Genomic DNA, 17,070 nt, shown 5'->3' on the forward strand with positions numbered 1-17,070 from the left:
TCGGATCGTTTATCATCAATATCTCTTTTCATCCTCGCGTTCATCTATTTACTTTGACGCAATAAGTTTCTTAGAAGGATTTTGATAAATAATGGTGAATATTTTGCATAATATTTTTTCATATATTCTTGCCAACCCTTTGAAACAGAGATTCTGTGCTTGAAACCAAATGCTTTGGCTTTGTATTTATAGGTTAGAAGTTTTTTATTTTTTCTCTAATTGCTGCAATAAAGTTTATGTCATAAATTATCAAAATACTCCCTCCGTCCCATTTTACTCGTCCCAAATTTCTTAATTTGTTGTCCCATTTTACTTGTCCTTTTTTACTTATCAAGACAAGATAATTTTTTTTCCCATTATATCCTTAGCGTAATTGATTACTCCTTATTATTAGCATTCTTGAAAAAATGTTGCAAAGAAGAGTACCATTAAGAATACACCATTAAGAATATAAATAGTGATTTGGTATTAGCCATCCATCAATATTGGAAATAACAATAAGACACAATTAAGATGGGCAAAATGGTAAAAGTAAATTACCAATTATTGTTTTCTTAATAGTTGTGACATCCCAATTGGGGACGGGTAAAATGGGACAGAGAGAATAATGAGATTTTATGGGAAAGTAGAAAACATGGGTATTAAAGAAAGGGAGAAGGGTATTGGTGATACATTGAATCTGATTAGATGATGGATAATTATATTTTTTAAAATTAATGTGGAAGTTAATGAGATTCTTTAATAAGGAAAGAAATATTACAATGTTAGAGAATGAGGGAAGAATTACAATGGATAGAGAGATTCTAGGGAAGTAGTATTATTAAGTGGTATTAATAAGGAAAGAGATAAATTAATTTTAATTTTTTTTTTTTTGTAGATGAAGAATAAGATTTTAAAAGGCAAAAAATAGAAAAAAAGATAAATATAAATTCTGATCATTGAGGCATGTCACATCAGCAGCCTTGTATGATTCCTTTATCTATATATATAGAGAGAGATTTTTATAATATCATATCTATAAGTTCCGTCTTTAGATAAGGTATGTAGTGAGGTCGTTACCTTATATATTCATTTTTTTTTAAAATTTTACCTTTACTTATTATTTAATATTCATATTTTATATCTTTTATCCTACGTTTTTATAGCAACCCTATTCCGTGTCCTATTTTTCTATTATATTTATCCTTCAAATTATTGATGTGTGAGATTATGTAATGTTGGAAAACGATACAATCTATCAAAATGGTGCATTCATTAAAACAACAAAGTCAGTAAAATATAATATAATACATTATGAAACAATACGTAACAACCGTCCAAATAGAGTTTAAAGTGAAATTACATCAAACTATTATTTTGCAGTAAGAAAAACTTAGAAGCCACATGAGCAATACAATGGAAGGGAAAACTAGTCCCACAACATCCTATAGCAGTCCAGGTGAAATAAACAAGACAGGGAAATGGAAATTCAGAAGAGATCTATCTGCATGCATGGAAAGGTAAATTCATCATCATGTGTACTGCTATTTTTCTTCGCAGTTAAAAGTCCTGACTAATAGGAGTAGCAAATTCAAGAAGTTGCTTATCATGCTCGAACACACACATTTCATCTTCATTCAAGTTAACAGATGCTTCAATTCCTCCATCATATGTCCTCATCAAGAGAATAGCCTTGTTAAATGGACCCTTTGCCAAGCTTGCTCTAATAGGCTTCCCAAATCCAAAATCTAAATCTTGTATTAATGGGAACTTACGTAAGCTAGTCGAAAGGTACACATCACATTCCCTTTTATGGAATATCGACTTCCCTGTTCTATATGCATCTAGCATCTCAATAGCCAACTCATTTTCTTCAACATTATTTCTTGTGGAGAGGTTGTGTTTTGACTTTCTTATATCGGTCACTAACTTTGGTAACTTGAGTTCTTCCTCATTGTGGTATATTGGTGAGGAAAATACTGTAAGGATATTTCCAATGGAGTTTGGTGGTAGCTGGGGTGAAATCATTTGTCGCAAATCAAAGAACTGGACCAACTGAGATCGCTTGAATGAACCTGAATTGAGCATAGTTGCAGAAAATGCAGCACATTTGTAGACAAGTGCACTCATGGCTTCGTTGCTCGTTACATTTTGCATCCCAATTAAGGATTTTAGTGCACTTAGCTTTGTGCGAGAGAAAATAAACCTTCTTTGGACACAATGGGCACTGGTTTCCGCATTTAATCGACGAACAGGGCAAACCAATGGACCAGCGCCAGTTGGCGATGCTAGAATGGAGTCCTCGACAAAATAAGGAGATGGTCTAATTGTATTTGAACTTCGAGTTAATGAGGCCCAATCCCTCAAGAAACAATGAACACTGCTTCCATCTCCTATTTTGTGTGACATGCAGACACTGAGTGCTATTCCTCCGCATTCAAAATGGCTTAATTGAGCTACAGTTAAGGCCCGATCCACGCCATTTGCCCAAGGTACACCTTGAGGAAATGTCAAATCATTGACATTTGAATTAGGGTGATTAGCAACTTTATCCATTGGAGAATTGATTTGTACTTCCAAGAACTCAGCCCCATGGTCATCACATTCAATAGTGGCATTATCTTTCAGACTTCCAGCCCATGGACAGTAATGAGATAAAGCTTTTGACAAAGAGTCTGTTAGAAGATTTAATATCTGTTTAGGCCCATTTGGGATGGCATTTACTTGGTTTTTGGAGTAGAAAAAAACAAATGGCATATAATAGTGAGTGAGGAATTGATCTATAAGGGAAAGTTTGTGCCATCTTTGAGTAGATGGGGCGGGAGTGAAAGGTTTAATGATTTTCTTAGAAATTATTGATAGCATTCTAGTGGTATTCAACGTAGATACAAGCACCTGATTCCACCAATATATATAATAATGACCTTTCATATAATCAGCCCCTTACTACTAGCCTAACTATATATATATAGACAAACATATGACTAGGGCTGTGCATGATTCGACTAAAAACCAATTCACATTGAAAAACGAACCAACTAATTGGATAATTATTCAATTTTTGTTGGGTTTGGTTTGGGTTTACATTTAAAAAAAAACAATAATATTTAGTTTCGTTTTAGTTTTATTAAAAAAGAATCAAACTAACAATAACATATTCACTGAAATCTCACAAGTTTGGAGAGAGTAGAGTGTACTCACACATTATGACTACCTCGTGGAGGTAGAGAAGCTGTTTGCGATAGACTCTCAGAAATAACAGAACCGAACCAACAAATTATGTACATAGTTTTTATAATTATTTATGCATAATATATTATTTTTGATGAACAATTTTAAATATCTTATATATGTTTTCATCAAATTAATTTAAATTTTAAATATTATGTGTTAGACATATACCATATTACGTTTTATGTGGTAATCTCAGGATCTACTTTTTTCCTTTTTGAATGAATTGTTGTCTTTTCTTTCCTCTCAAATAAATCGTTTCTTTTATTTTCATGTATGATTAATAATTGAACTACCAAACTAAATCGATAATAACCAAACTAATAATTCATGTACACTATATTTGGTTTGATTTAATTTTGATTTTATCCAATAACCGATCCGTAAACATATGAGGATGAGACCTTGAATGCTAAAGGAAAATTTAAAAGAATATTTTCATCATTTTATTGATAAATTATTCACCACGATAAACACAAAAATCTGATCTCACCAATATATATAATGACCTTTCTTATAATCAGTTCATTTCAACTAACCTAGCTCTATATAAACACATATGACGATGAGACCCTAAATGCTAAAGGAAAATTTAGAATAGTATTTTATCATTTTGGAGATTATGAGTCAAAATATTTGTTATTTCGTTTGTACTTCGGGTACATAGAATCAGTATATGAAGAACAATAACTTTAACTAGAGTTCAAGTATAAACAGGAACATAATGAAGTATATCAAATACCCTCAACACAAGATCAAAATGACCTTTCCAAGAGGTGTATTTTATTCTTTCAGAAATTAAAATGAAATATAAAATAGCCAAGTCGTCTGAATTCACGGAGTTTCCGTAAGAAAATAATTCCCCTCACTGTACCCGAGGTTATGGAATTTTTCCTCCCAGGATAAAATGGCTAAATAGACCAATTGTAGTGGTACCTCAAACGGTTGGAATATCTTCAAACACACAGAACGTTTTGATTGATCACACGGAGTAATTTGGAAGACAAGAAGTAATTTTGTATTCTAAAATTTTTGTTTCAAAACCTGTGGAAGAAAGCAGTTTTTTATAGCCATAACATGCCTCTTCTGAAAAGAGTCAATGGTTCACTTCAAAGGTTGCACCTTTTCTGTAAACTCATGTCTGTTCATGAAGGAGTGTGTTTGTTCCAAAACAGTCATGTCATTTCATGCGAATCAGTGTGTTTGCTCCGAAACAGTCATGTCAGTTCACAAAACATTGTGTCATTTTCAGAAGGGTTGCATCCTTCTGAAACTAAATATCAGTTTGAAACATTTCTTGTTCAAACCATTGCATCTGTTACTGTTTCACTATTACTGCATGTTGTATGTATATAAATGGAGTTTCGAAACTCTGCAGTAAAAATTTACTGCATTTTTCCTTGGCATTCGGAATTCAAAAAAAGTTTGTCCAAAAAGATAGATCTCATCGATAGATCATTTTCCAAATCCAAATCCAAATCCGAAGCCGAGCGAGCGACGACGACGACGGCGCGAGGCATCTCTTATTTCTTGCCTCACTTACCATGTGGAGTAATTGTTCTTATTATAAACACTCCAAAGTTCCCTTCTCCCACCTCCCACCAATGTGGGAGAATTAGTGAACTTTCCACTTTGGAGTACACTTTCTAAATTGGGTGTCTCCTTTCCTCCACCATTTTCCATTCACACTTCATACAAACTTTGAACCCAACAATCCCCCATATTAATGGGGAATGGCTATTTTTTGTAAAAGTTTTACGGACAAGTATGTGATCATCAAGCAAAGACTGATTGCATCTGGATAAGTGGGTTTCCCTTTGAACTTCCGTAGTGAACATGCATCGGATGCACTCGGTTAATCGGTAGATTTGATATCTTTGAACCGTCGAGCTTTAATGTATACCTAGACAATACATGTCACACAACCAGCCTTTTAACGTTTATGGTTCTCATGGTTTTGTTCTTTTCAGACATGAACACATCCCGGTTTCATGAGAGCTTTAGATAATACGCCTTTACTAACATTCTCTTTGAAGCGGTTTCCATTTTGCCCTTACATAGGTGATTTCTAAACGTTTAATCCTGTAGATTAAAACTGTCTGGTCAAATCTGCCAAAGTTAGATAATCATTAAAAGACTTTTAACATTAAATCTTATCCTTGTTTTTACTATACATTGTCTACATCATGAGAATGGGTTGGGTAATTGACAATGTTGAACCTGCCAGACACAACTTTGTTTGCTCTCCTTGAACCTAGCTCTTGGGATCTCCAGTCTGCTAGGTAGAGTTACTGTCGTACTGACTTGTCCTAGACCTTAAACTCATTCCCTTGGATGTCCATTCAACTCCTTCTCTAGATAGGCATATTGTAAGTGGATCCGACACATTATCCTTTGACTTTGCATAATGTACATTGATAATTCCACTAGAGAGAAGTTCCCTAACGGTATTGTGTCTTCGTCGTATGTGACGAGATTTACCGTTGTACATCATGCTCCTTGCCTTACCTATTGCCTCTTGGCTATCACAGTGTATACATACTGGTGCCATTGGCTTGGGCCAATAAGGAATATCTTCTAAGAAATTCTGGAGCCATTCTGCTTCTTCACTGGCTTTATTCAATGTGATAAATTCAGATTCCATTGTAGAGCGAGCAATACAAGTCTGTTTAGATGATTTCCAAGAGACTGCTCCTCCACCGATAGTAAATACATATCCACTTGTGGATTTTACTTCGTTCGATTCGGTGATCCAATTTGCATCACTATATCTTTCAAGTACCGCAGATATTTATTATAATGCAAAGCATTATTTTGAGTGTAGTTAAGATACCCCAAAACTCTTTTCATTTCCATCTAATGAGTTTTGTTGGGATTACTCATGTACCGACTCAATTTACTGATAGTGTATGCTATGTCTGGTTGTGTACAGTTCATTATATATATTAAACATCCCAATACTCTTGCGTACTCCAATTGTGAGTCACTTTCACCTTCATTCTTTCGAAGTGCAAAATTCACATCCAATGGAGCCTTGGCAATACCGAATTCCATATACTTGAACTTTTCAAGTACTTTTTCGATATAATGAGATTGTGACAATGCTAACTCTTGTAGAGTTCGATGGATTATTATACCTAAGATCATATCTGCAACTCCAAGGTCTTTCATATCAAACTTACTCTCGAGCATTCGTTTGGTTGCATTTGTGTCAAAAATGTCTCTGCTGATGACCAACATATCATCCACATATAAACAAATAATGACTTGGTAATTTGGAGTGTTTTTAATACATACACATTTTTCATATTTATTTATCTTGAACCCGTTTGCCAACATGGTTTGGTCAAACTTCGCATACCATTGTTTAGGTGCTTGATTTAGTCCATACAATGACTTAATAAGTCTACACACCTTATTTTCCTTTCCTGGAACCACAAAACCCTCAGGTTGTTCCATGTATATTTCTTCCTCCAATTCTCCATTTAGGAAAGCGGTTTTCACATCCATTTGATGGATTTGAAGATCATATACCGTCGCTAAGGCAATTAACATTTGAATTGATGTAATCCTTGTTACTGGCGAGTATGTATCAAAGTAATCAAGGCCTTCTTTTTGTTTGAAGCCTTTTACTAGAAGTCTTGCCTTGTATTTGTCAATAGTGTCATCCGCTTTTACTTTCCTTTTGAAGATCCATTTAGAACCTAAAAGTTTATTTTTGGGAGGAAGATCAACCAATTCCCATGTATGGTTGCTTAGTATTGAATCAATCTCACTATTGACTGCCTCTTTCCAAAAGGATGAATCCGAAGATTTCATCGCTTCCTTAAATGTTTGAGGTTAATTTTCTAAGAGAAATGTTACAAAATCTGATCCAAATGATGTAGACGTTCTTTGACATGTACTACGTCTTGGATTTTCTTCATTATGTTCATTCTCAATTGGTTCATCACGAGGTCGTTTAGACCCCCCACTAGACTGTTCATGTCTAGTTTTATACGGATAAATATTTTCAAAGAATTCAACATTTTCTGATTCAATTACCGTATTTTCATTAATATCCGGATGTTCAGATTTATAAACCAAAAACCGACATGCCTTACTGCTTTTAGCATATCTTATGAACACACAGTCCACCGTATTAGGTCCTATCTTAACCTTTTTAGGCATAGGAACTTGGACCTTTGCTAGACACCCCCACACTTTAAAATATTTCAAGTTGGGTTTTTTTCCTTTCCACTTTTCATAAGGAATTGATTGTGTCGTACTATGGAGAACTCTGTTGAGTATACGGTTGGCCGTAAGGATAGCCTCCCCCCCACAAGTTTTGCGGTAAATCAGAACTTATAAGTAAGGCATTAATCATTTCCTTCAAAGTTTGGTTTTTCCTTTTCGCAATTCCATTAGATTAAGGTGAATATTGGGCCGTAGTTTGATGGATGATTCCATTCTCTACACATATTTGCACAAAGGGAGGTTTATATTCTCCGCCCCTATCACTTCTTATCATTTTAATCTTTTTGTCTAACTGATTTACAACTTTAGTTTTATATTGCCAAAACGTATCATTACTTCATCCTTACTATTTAGCAAGTAGACATAACAGTATCTAGTGCAATCATCAATAAAAATTATGAAATACTTTTTTCCACCACGTGATGGTGTTGACTTCATATCACAAATTTCAGTGTGTATTAAGTCTAAGGGATTGGAATTCCTTTCAACAGACTTATAAGGATGCTATGCATGCTTCGATTCCATACACGTTTGACACTTTGATTTATTACTCTCAAAGTTTGGCAAAACTTCTAAGTTAATCAGTTTTTGTAACATTTTGTAATTAACATGGCCTAAATGTTTGTGCCATAAATCATAAGACTCAAGCAAATAAGAAAAATTCAAACTTTTATTTATTTCAACAGTTATTACATTCCTCTTATAAAGGCCTTCAGTCAGATAGCCTTTTCCTACATACATTTCTCCTTTGTTAATTACAATTTTTTCAGGAATGGTTACACATTTGAATTCGTTCTTGTCTAGAAGTGAAATAGAAATTAAATTCCTACGTAACTTCGGAACATACAAGACAATATTAAGTGTCAAGACCTTTCCGGAAGTCATCTTTAAGCAAATTTTTCCTGTTCCTTCTACCTTAGCCGTAGCGGAGTTAGCCATGTAGATCATTTCTTCTACTTGAGCTGGAGTGAATGACGAAAATAACTCCTTGTTGGCACATACATGGCCGGTGGTACCTGAATCCATCCACCATTCACGAGGATTTCCCTTCAAGTTGCATTCTGAGAACATAGCACACAGATCATCGCATTCTTTGTTGGATTCAATCATATTTTCTTGATCCTTCTTCTTGCCTTTCTTAGGGGCACGACAATCTGTGGACTTGTGGTCAATCTTGCCATAGTTGAAGCATTTTTCCTTGAACTTTTTCTTAGGTTGATTGCTTTCTTGTTCAGCTTTCTTTCCTTTCTTGGAATTATTTTAGTCATCTTCTACAATATATGCTCCATTAATTGTAGAGTTCCCCTTTTACCTTCTTTCGACAGCTTTATTATCCTCTTCAATACAAAGTCGGACAATAAGATCTTCAACAGTCATCTCCTTGCGTTTATGCTTTAAGTAGTTTTTGAAGTCTTTCCACAAAGATAGTAGCTTCTGAACTATCGCTGCTACTTGGAAAGCATCATTCACAATTAAACCTACAAAACAGTTTATGTGAGTATTAAGAACATTTTTAATTTGTTCAACTAAGGTATTTTTCAAAGATATACCTTCTAGTAGGAGATCATGTATGATGACTTGCAACTCCTGTACTTGAGAGACAACAAATTTGTTATATATCGTTTTGAAGTCCAGGAACCGTGCAACAAGGAATTTCTTAATTCCCGTATCCTCCGTCTTATATTTTTGTTCAAGTGCCCCCCACAGTTCCTTTGATGTCTTTGTTCCACTATAAACATTGTAGAGGTCGTCTTTGAGACCACTCAAAATATAATTCCTGCAAAGGAAGTCCAAATGTTTTCAAGCTTCTACAATAACGAAGTGGTCTTTGTCCGAGGTTCCCTCGGGCAACTCAGGAGCATCTTCGCTAGTGAACCGTAAAGTGGTGAGGTAAAAGAACATCTTTTGCTACCACCGCTTGAAGTCAATGCCCGAAAATATTTCGGGCTTCTCTGCTGGTGCCATTGTTGGCGGAGCATTTGTGCGACTTGATGTGGCAATATTAGTTGCCCCCACAGACGTTGTTGCATCCATTATTTGACTTTCTTTAGTCATCTTTCCTATCAACATAAGACAGAAAAATTTAGTATTTTCAGAATACTACTTATAAAGTTAAATAACTTTTCAACTTTTCTTCTTGTTTCTAATTAACGATGAAGTTTTTATAACTTCAAATCGTCAACCGAGTAGACTTTAACTTGTGATGAAGATTTTATGTCTTCTAATCACTAGTTAAATTCAAGCGTAGTAGAAAGCTTAAAGCTTTAATCTCCAAAAACAAGTTATACAGATTCTGTAAAATTAATTATTTCCTTAAGATTGTTATTTTCATTTGTACTTCGGGTACACAGAATCAGTATATGCCGAACAATAACTTCAACTAGAGTTCAAGTATAAACAAGAACACAATGAAGTATATCAAATACCCTCAGCACAAGATCAAAATGACCTTTCCAAGAGGTGTATTTTATTCTTTCATAAATTAAGATGAAATAGAAAATAGCCAAATCGTCCGAATTCATGGAGTTTTCTTAAGGAAATAATTCCCCTTACAGTACCCTAGGTTGTGGAATTTTTCCTCCCAGGATAAAATGGCTAAACAGACCAATTGTAGCGGTACCTCAAACGGTTGGAATAGCTTCGAACGCACAAAATGTTTTGATTGATCACACAGAGTAATTTGGAAGACAAAAAGTAATTTTGTATTCTGAAATTTTTGTTTCAAAACCTGTGGAAGAAAATAGGTTTTTATAGCCATAATATGCCTCTTCTGAAAAGAGGCAATGATTCACTTCAAAGGTTGCACCTTTTCTGTAAATTCATGTCTATTCATGAAAGAGTGTGTTTGTTCCAATATAGTCATGTCATTTAATGCGAATCAGTGTGTTTGTTCCGAAATAGTCATGTTAGTTCATGAAACATTGTGTCATTTTCAGAAAGAAGGGTTGCATCCTTCTGAAACTAAATATCAGTTCGAAACATTTCTTGTTCAAACCATTGCATCTGTTACTGTTTCACTGTTACTGAAGGTTGCATGTATATAAATGGAGTTCCAAAACTCTGCAGTAAAAATTTACTGCATTTTTCCTTGGCATTCTTTGGAATTCAAAAAAAGTTTGTCCAAAAAGATAGATCTCATCGATCAATTTCCAAATTCAAATCCAAATCTAAATCCGAAGCTGAGCAAGCGACGACGACGATGGCGCAAGACATCTCTTATTTCTTGCCTCACTTACCATGTGGAGTAAGTGTTCTTATTATAAACACTCCAAAGTTTCCTTCTCCCACCAATGTGGGAGAATTAGTGAACTTTCCACTTTGGAGTACACTTTCTAAATTGGATATCTCCTTTCCTCCACCATTTTCCATTTTCCATTCACACTTCATACATACTTTGAACCCAACAATATATACAAAAACTGATCTCACCAATATATATAAGTAACCTTTTTTTAGTCAAGACTAACCTAGTTGTATATACACACATATGACTATCAGGCCGACTCAATCAATATGATGGCCTAAAGAGAAATCTCACATAGCGGCCTCAAGCTTTTTTAAGGAAAAATTATATACAATATGTATATCATTCGAAAATCCAAAGTTACTATTTCGCCCCTTTCAATGTATATGGTACTAGTTAACTAGGCATATTTTAGTTTTTTTTTTAAAACATCTTTTGAATTTTATGGCTAAAACAAGTATATTTGTGTGATAATAAAGTATCTCATTAAGAATAAAAAGAAAACTTAAAGTTAAATTTCTAAATATAAAGGTATCATTTTTATTTGAGTAAGGCATCAAGTACCCCTCTGAATTATAACCAGATTTGCTACGATACATTCCAACTTCATGGGGGTCCTATTATTTCCCTCCCCTCCCCCCCCCCCCCCCCCCCCCCCCACCAAAAGAAAAAAAAATAAATTTTAGCATATTTTTGTCTACTTTTTTAATCGATGTGACACCTTTTGTCAACCTTTAAGCTGACTGACAATTATTGTCGTGGGTCCCATTTTATGTAATAAAGGTGCCAGATCAGGACAAAAGATTGACAAAAATTCGTTAAAATTGAGTTGAGAGGGCAATAGGATCTATGTGAAGTTGTAGTGTGTCGTAGTAACTTTGGCCATAGTTCAGGAGGAGGGTGTTGGATGCTTTATCTCTTTTTATTTTAAAGAGAAAAGACATGATTTTCCCCTGAACTTGTCTGCTCAACTTACTTTAGCACTTAAACTAAACTTCTATTTATTTATCCCCTTAACATGCATCTTTAAAGTGTATTTCCCTAATCTGACGTGACATTTTTGTAAAAAAAAAAAAAAAAGAGGCGTGTTTATTTGTAAAAAAAAATTAATTTCAGTAATATTATATTTAAAATATAATAAATTTTTTCTAAAAAATGGTTATTTTTTCTTCTTTCTTCTCCAAAACATCAACAACAACACTCAAATTCCTCCATTAACACTTTCCTTCAATTTTTTTCATTTTCCTCCATTAACACCACCAAAGAACAACCACGAGGATACTAAATTAAATGTTTTCCTCCATTGAACACCATCTCAACCTTCAATGGAGCCGATGGCCCTCTAATTTTGAACTACTCATTACACAATTAAGAATTTGAAATTCACAAAATCTACAAACAAAAACAAAATTTTAACAAATACCCATTAAAATTCAACATGAATTCAACATTCTTATACCAAAAAGGGAAAAAAGATCACCCTTTAGTTGAAAGCTTTAAAAAAAATGATTCTTTTTTTGCTTTGCTTTTTTCTGATTTTGGTTGTTACCAGTATAAAGCTGTTTTTTGTAAGTGTATATGGTGTTATTTGGTTAGATGAGTTGTTGAATTATGAAAATACTAAATTGGTTTTGAATTTTGAATAATTATGAGTAATATGTGGGGGAGGGGGGAGGGGGGAGGCGCTGAAGAGGAGGAGGAGGGGATTGCGTTTGATGTGGGGCTGGGGTTTTTGATGGTTCGAAGATGAAAGGAAAAATGGGTGAGGGCTGGAAGAGAAGAGGGAGAAGGGGGTGGGCGTTTGTAGGAGGTGGGGGTTGGTGGGATGATCTAAACAAGAAAGAAAAAAAAGGGGGAGGGGGCTGCGTTTGCAGGGTGGGGGTGGGGCTAAGGGATGGAAGAGGAGAAAACAGATAGGGGCGGGGTGGGGGGGGTGGGTGGGGGGGTGTGAAGAAGAGAGAAAACGGGGGTGGGGGTGCCTTTTTATTTAATATATATATATATATATATATTTTAAAAAATAAATATATATATTTATATAAATAAAATAGTACGTATTTTAAAAAATATATAAAAATATGTGTGGGGAATTATTTTTTTTTAGAAAAATAGTAGTTTCTTACGTGGCAATGACGTGGCTCCGACGTGGCATAGACGTGACGTTGATGTGTAGGCGAGTGTAACACACTCTCCGTTGTGAGAGTGGTATTCAGTTTTGAGGGCTGAAACTAATACACTTTAAAGATGTTAAGGGGTAAATAAATACAAGTTTAGTTTAAGTGTTAAAGTAAGTTGAGCGGACAAGTTAAGGGGGAAAAAATGTTTTTCCCTATTTTAAAACAAACAAAAAAGAAAGTGTGTAAGATAAATTGAAATAGAAAAAAATATGAACATTATATTTTATTCTTTAAAAGACTAATTTATTTTATGTTATTTTTTTTTTAAAATAAGTTATTAGACAGAGAAATATTTGGGATCTCCAAGAACATGAGGCCTAAGACGGCTGGTTCAGCAGCTTCACCCTACGGCTGACACTGATGACAATGAAGCCTTAAATGCTAACGGAAAATTTTAAATAATATTTTCATATAATGGGATCAGTATATTCAGCCTCCATTCTTCGGTCATCGTCTCCAGTAGATTGAATAGCAGTGGTGGCTCAATGCATGGTGCAGCAAGATAAGTTTAGATAGCATGCATGTGGCAGCAGTGAACCTGATAATGCAAAACAATGCATGTACACATGATTCATTTTCCCCTGGAACTAGGTGTTAACATCATATAGTTAATTAGCAATTTAACCTTATAAGTAGCTACAACAATATAAATTCAGTCTAATGTCACAGGAGTGCGTGGGCAAGGCCACAAGAGAAAAAAGAAGCAAAAACAACATTAAGATAAAAAGATAATTGAATTAAAACCTTATCACTATGTTTGGATGGTTGTTACCCATGGAATTGTGTATTATTTTATGTAGCGATGTCGTTCCTTATATATATATTTTTAAATTTTATCTTTACTTATAATTTAATATTCATACTTTATATCTCTTATTCCACCTTTTTGTAGTAGCCCCAACCCTATTCCGTATTCTATTTTTCTATTATGTTTATCCATCAAATTATTGATGTGCGAGATTATGTAATGTTGGAAAACGGTACAATCTATCACAATGGTGTATTCATTAAAACAATAAAATACGATAAAACACAATACAATATAATACAATATATTATGTAACAATACGTAACAGTCGTCCAAATTTTAGTGTGTAAAGTGAAATTACATCAAACTATTATTTTTTGCAGTAAAAAAAACTTAGAAGCCACATCTAATCTGCATGCATGGAAAGGTAAATTCATATGTCCCATAATTCATCATCATGCGTACTGCTGTTCTTCTTCGTTGTAAATGTCATGACCAATTGGAGTACCAAATTCAAGAAGTTGCTTGCCATGCTCGAACACACACATTTCTTCTTCATTCAAATTAACTAATGCTTCAATTCCTCCATCATATGTCCTCATCAAGAAAATAATATTTTTATATGGACCCTTTGCCATGCTTGCTCTAATTGGCTTCCCAAATCCAAAATCTAAATCTTGTAATAATGGGAACTTACATAAGCTAGTGTAAAAGTACACATGACATTTCCTTTTATGGAATATCAGCTCCCCTGTTCTATATGTATCTAGCATCTCTATAGCCAACTCATTTTCTTCAACATTATTTCTTGTGGTGAGGTTGATTGTCGACTTCTTTATATCGGCTACTAATTTGGATAACTTGAGTTCTTCCTTCTTGTCGTATATCGGCGAGGAGAAAAGGCTAATGATATTTCCTATAGGGTTTGGTGGTAGCTGGGGTGAAATCATTTCTCATAAATCTGACGATTGGATCAACTGGGATCGCTTGAATGAACCTGAATTAATCGTGGGATAATCGTTATTTGAAGAGTTATTTTGGCAGTTTGATTCGAACATTCAGTTGTTTCTGTCCGTAGACCCGTGGTCTATGAAATCAACCCGTGGTCTATGAAATTAGAATGCCCTAGATTGAAATCAATTTTTAGACATATGAAATTCTTTTAAAAATTGGTTGCTTAAATAGTGAAAATTGAAAGATTAATAGCTAATTAGTTCGATTAGGTGCACCGGTTTGATTTTTAGCAATTGTTGTATTTTGATATTGCATGTTGGATTTTGGTTCAGTTATTGATGTTTTGGAGTGAACTGTGATGGTGGAATGGTGGGATAATCGTTATTTGAAGAGCTATTTTGGCATTTTGATTCCAACAGTCACCTGTTTCTGTCCGTAGACCAGTGGTCTATGAAATCGACCCGTGGTCTATGAAATTAGAATGCCCTAGATTAAAATCAATTTTTAGAAGATTCTTTTAAAATATGATGGCTGAAATAGTGAAAATTAAAATATTAATAGCTAATTAGTTTGATTAGGTGCACTAGTTTGATTCTGATACTCCATGTTGGATTTTTGTGGGGTATTACTTTGTTTTTTTGGTGGGATTTTATTTGAGCATTGACTTATTTCTATTGATAGACTTGTGGTCTATGAACTGAAAATGGGAGATTTGTTCTACATGTGTAGATTGTGTTGAAAATGGGTTAAAAAATCATCCATCCTAAAGGCAAAGCCGGTAGAAGTAGAAAAAGAAAAGCTGATGGAATTGAAAATGTTTCAAAAAGAAATAAAATTGACGAGGAAGCGTCCGAATCAAATCCATGCCATGTTTGTCAAGGTTCATTTTCATGGAGCGGTATGACCTTCGACGATAATGGACGAGGTCGGATCTTACCCGGCGAAGATATCGATTAGATTAAGAATGGCTGTTTATCGAGAATTTAAGCAAGTTCTTATCGACCAGGAGTTGAAGAAAAGATTCAAGCGGTCCTGCTTCGGACACAAGATAAAACTGTTGGAACATCTTAAGTTCAATGGGCAGTTGGTCCATTATTTGTTGTTGCAACACGTTAAGAGGGATATGATGCGTCATGAGATGTGGTTCTGCGTTAACAACAAGCCTGTCTATTTTGGATTGAAAGAATTTTGTTTGATCACGGGGCTGAACTGTTTATCATACCCCAGTGAATCAAAAATGAAGAAGGTGTTAGACAAGGGGGAGAATTTTTGCTTTAAGGTGACGAAAAACAAAAACATTTCGGCGGCCAACTTGTTACACTTGATCAGAGGGAATAAGGTGAAAAAGGACCAGAAGTTTAAGTGTTGTTTACTGTGGTTCTTGCACACCATGTGTAACGCCCCAAAAATGGGTCCCAGAGCATCACACGGTGCTTGAGGCTATGAGTAGCTCCAAGCTAACCCTTTGAGCCATTTTCATTCAGTTCAACACAAATCAATGGGGTTTTCATAAATAACCCTCAAATATCAAAAGAGTAATCATCATCCAAGAATAAAAGAATTTCAGAAAGATAACAAAATACAACTTATTAGTCAACTCGCAATATCTATACTAGTCTAACAAGCCTCTAAGAAAATCAATAAAACCAGCGAGCCATTGAGACATGCCCCAACTGACTCATACTCAGTTATCAAATGTAAACTATTCCATGAAACTAACATCAGACATCACGTCCTCGGAACATGATGACTCACCACAACAGAGGATGTAGAATAGCGTGCCTGAAAAATCACTGTTGAACCTGGAACTGAGCACCTGAACCTACATTCCGAGAAAATACAGCCCACATCCGAAGATGTGGGTCAGTACCATGGAAAGGAACTGAGTATATGGGGGTGTATGTAGTTGTATAAATATCATCATCATAAATATTTATAAGAAATATGCAAGATGTATGAAAGACTCACATAGCCCAAAGAAAATCATCATAATCATGAGAGGATAAAAGAAGTATAATAACACATGTGAGTCATCATATAATTTGTCAATCACTTTCAGTTCATCAAGAATATCAATTCTCATAATGTAAATATCATTTAAATCTTTCGAAAGAATAACTTTCACAAGTTCACTTTCAAATCACTTCACCGTTCACCATAGACACAAGGAAACACACACACATTGGTAGATCCTATAACTGACATAAATCATGCGAGCTACATGGAGTCCAACGTACAACCCACATTGGGGACAGCCATCCTATCCTTGCCATCGGAGTAGGACTATCGATATCAAATCCACACAAACTAGTGATCACTATATAAATCAGCTTCAGGCTCACTCCTATGGGGGCACGTAGTTCTAGGAAAGTAAGGTCGCTTTATACCTTCCACTCGGTGCTAAATATTTCTCCCGAACTTAGCTCAGATCATTTCAAAGACAATCCACAACAAAACAATTTCAGTAATATATAAATATACATCGGGAGCCATTATGCTTC

The 17,070-nt window shown here is 34.7% G+C and overlaps 1 protein-coding gene across 1 annotated transcript; it reads right to left on the reverse strand.

Annotated features, from left to right (window-relative positions):
* Positions 1–1,539: 1,539 nt before the first annotated feature.
* Positions 1,540–2,736, reverse strand: LOC124899630 (acyltransferase Pun1-like). Its single transcript, XM_047414586.1, has one exon. It carries the CDS (start codon positions 2,734–2,736, stop codon positions 1,540–1,542), a length of 1,197 nt encoding a protein of 398 aa, XP_047270542.1.
* Between the last annotated feature and the right edge of the window lie 14,334 nt (positions 2,737–17,070).

Source organism: Capsicum annuum, chromosome 6 (assembly GCF_002878395.1).
Source record: "Capsicum annuum cultivar UCD-10X-F1 chromosome 6, UCD10Xv1.1, whole genome shotgun sequence".
In the NCBI taxonomy this organism is placed as follows: domain Eukaryota; kingdom Viridiplantae; phylum Streptophyta; class Magnoliopsida; order Solanales; family Solanaceae; genus Capsicum; species Capsicum annuum.

What these genes read in the sequence shown, in the direction of transcription:
- LOC124899630 (XM_047414586.1), bottom strand. Translation starts at nt 2,736, where the DNA reads ATGCCATTTGTTTTTTTCTACTCCAAAAACCAAGTAAATGCCATCCCA.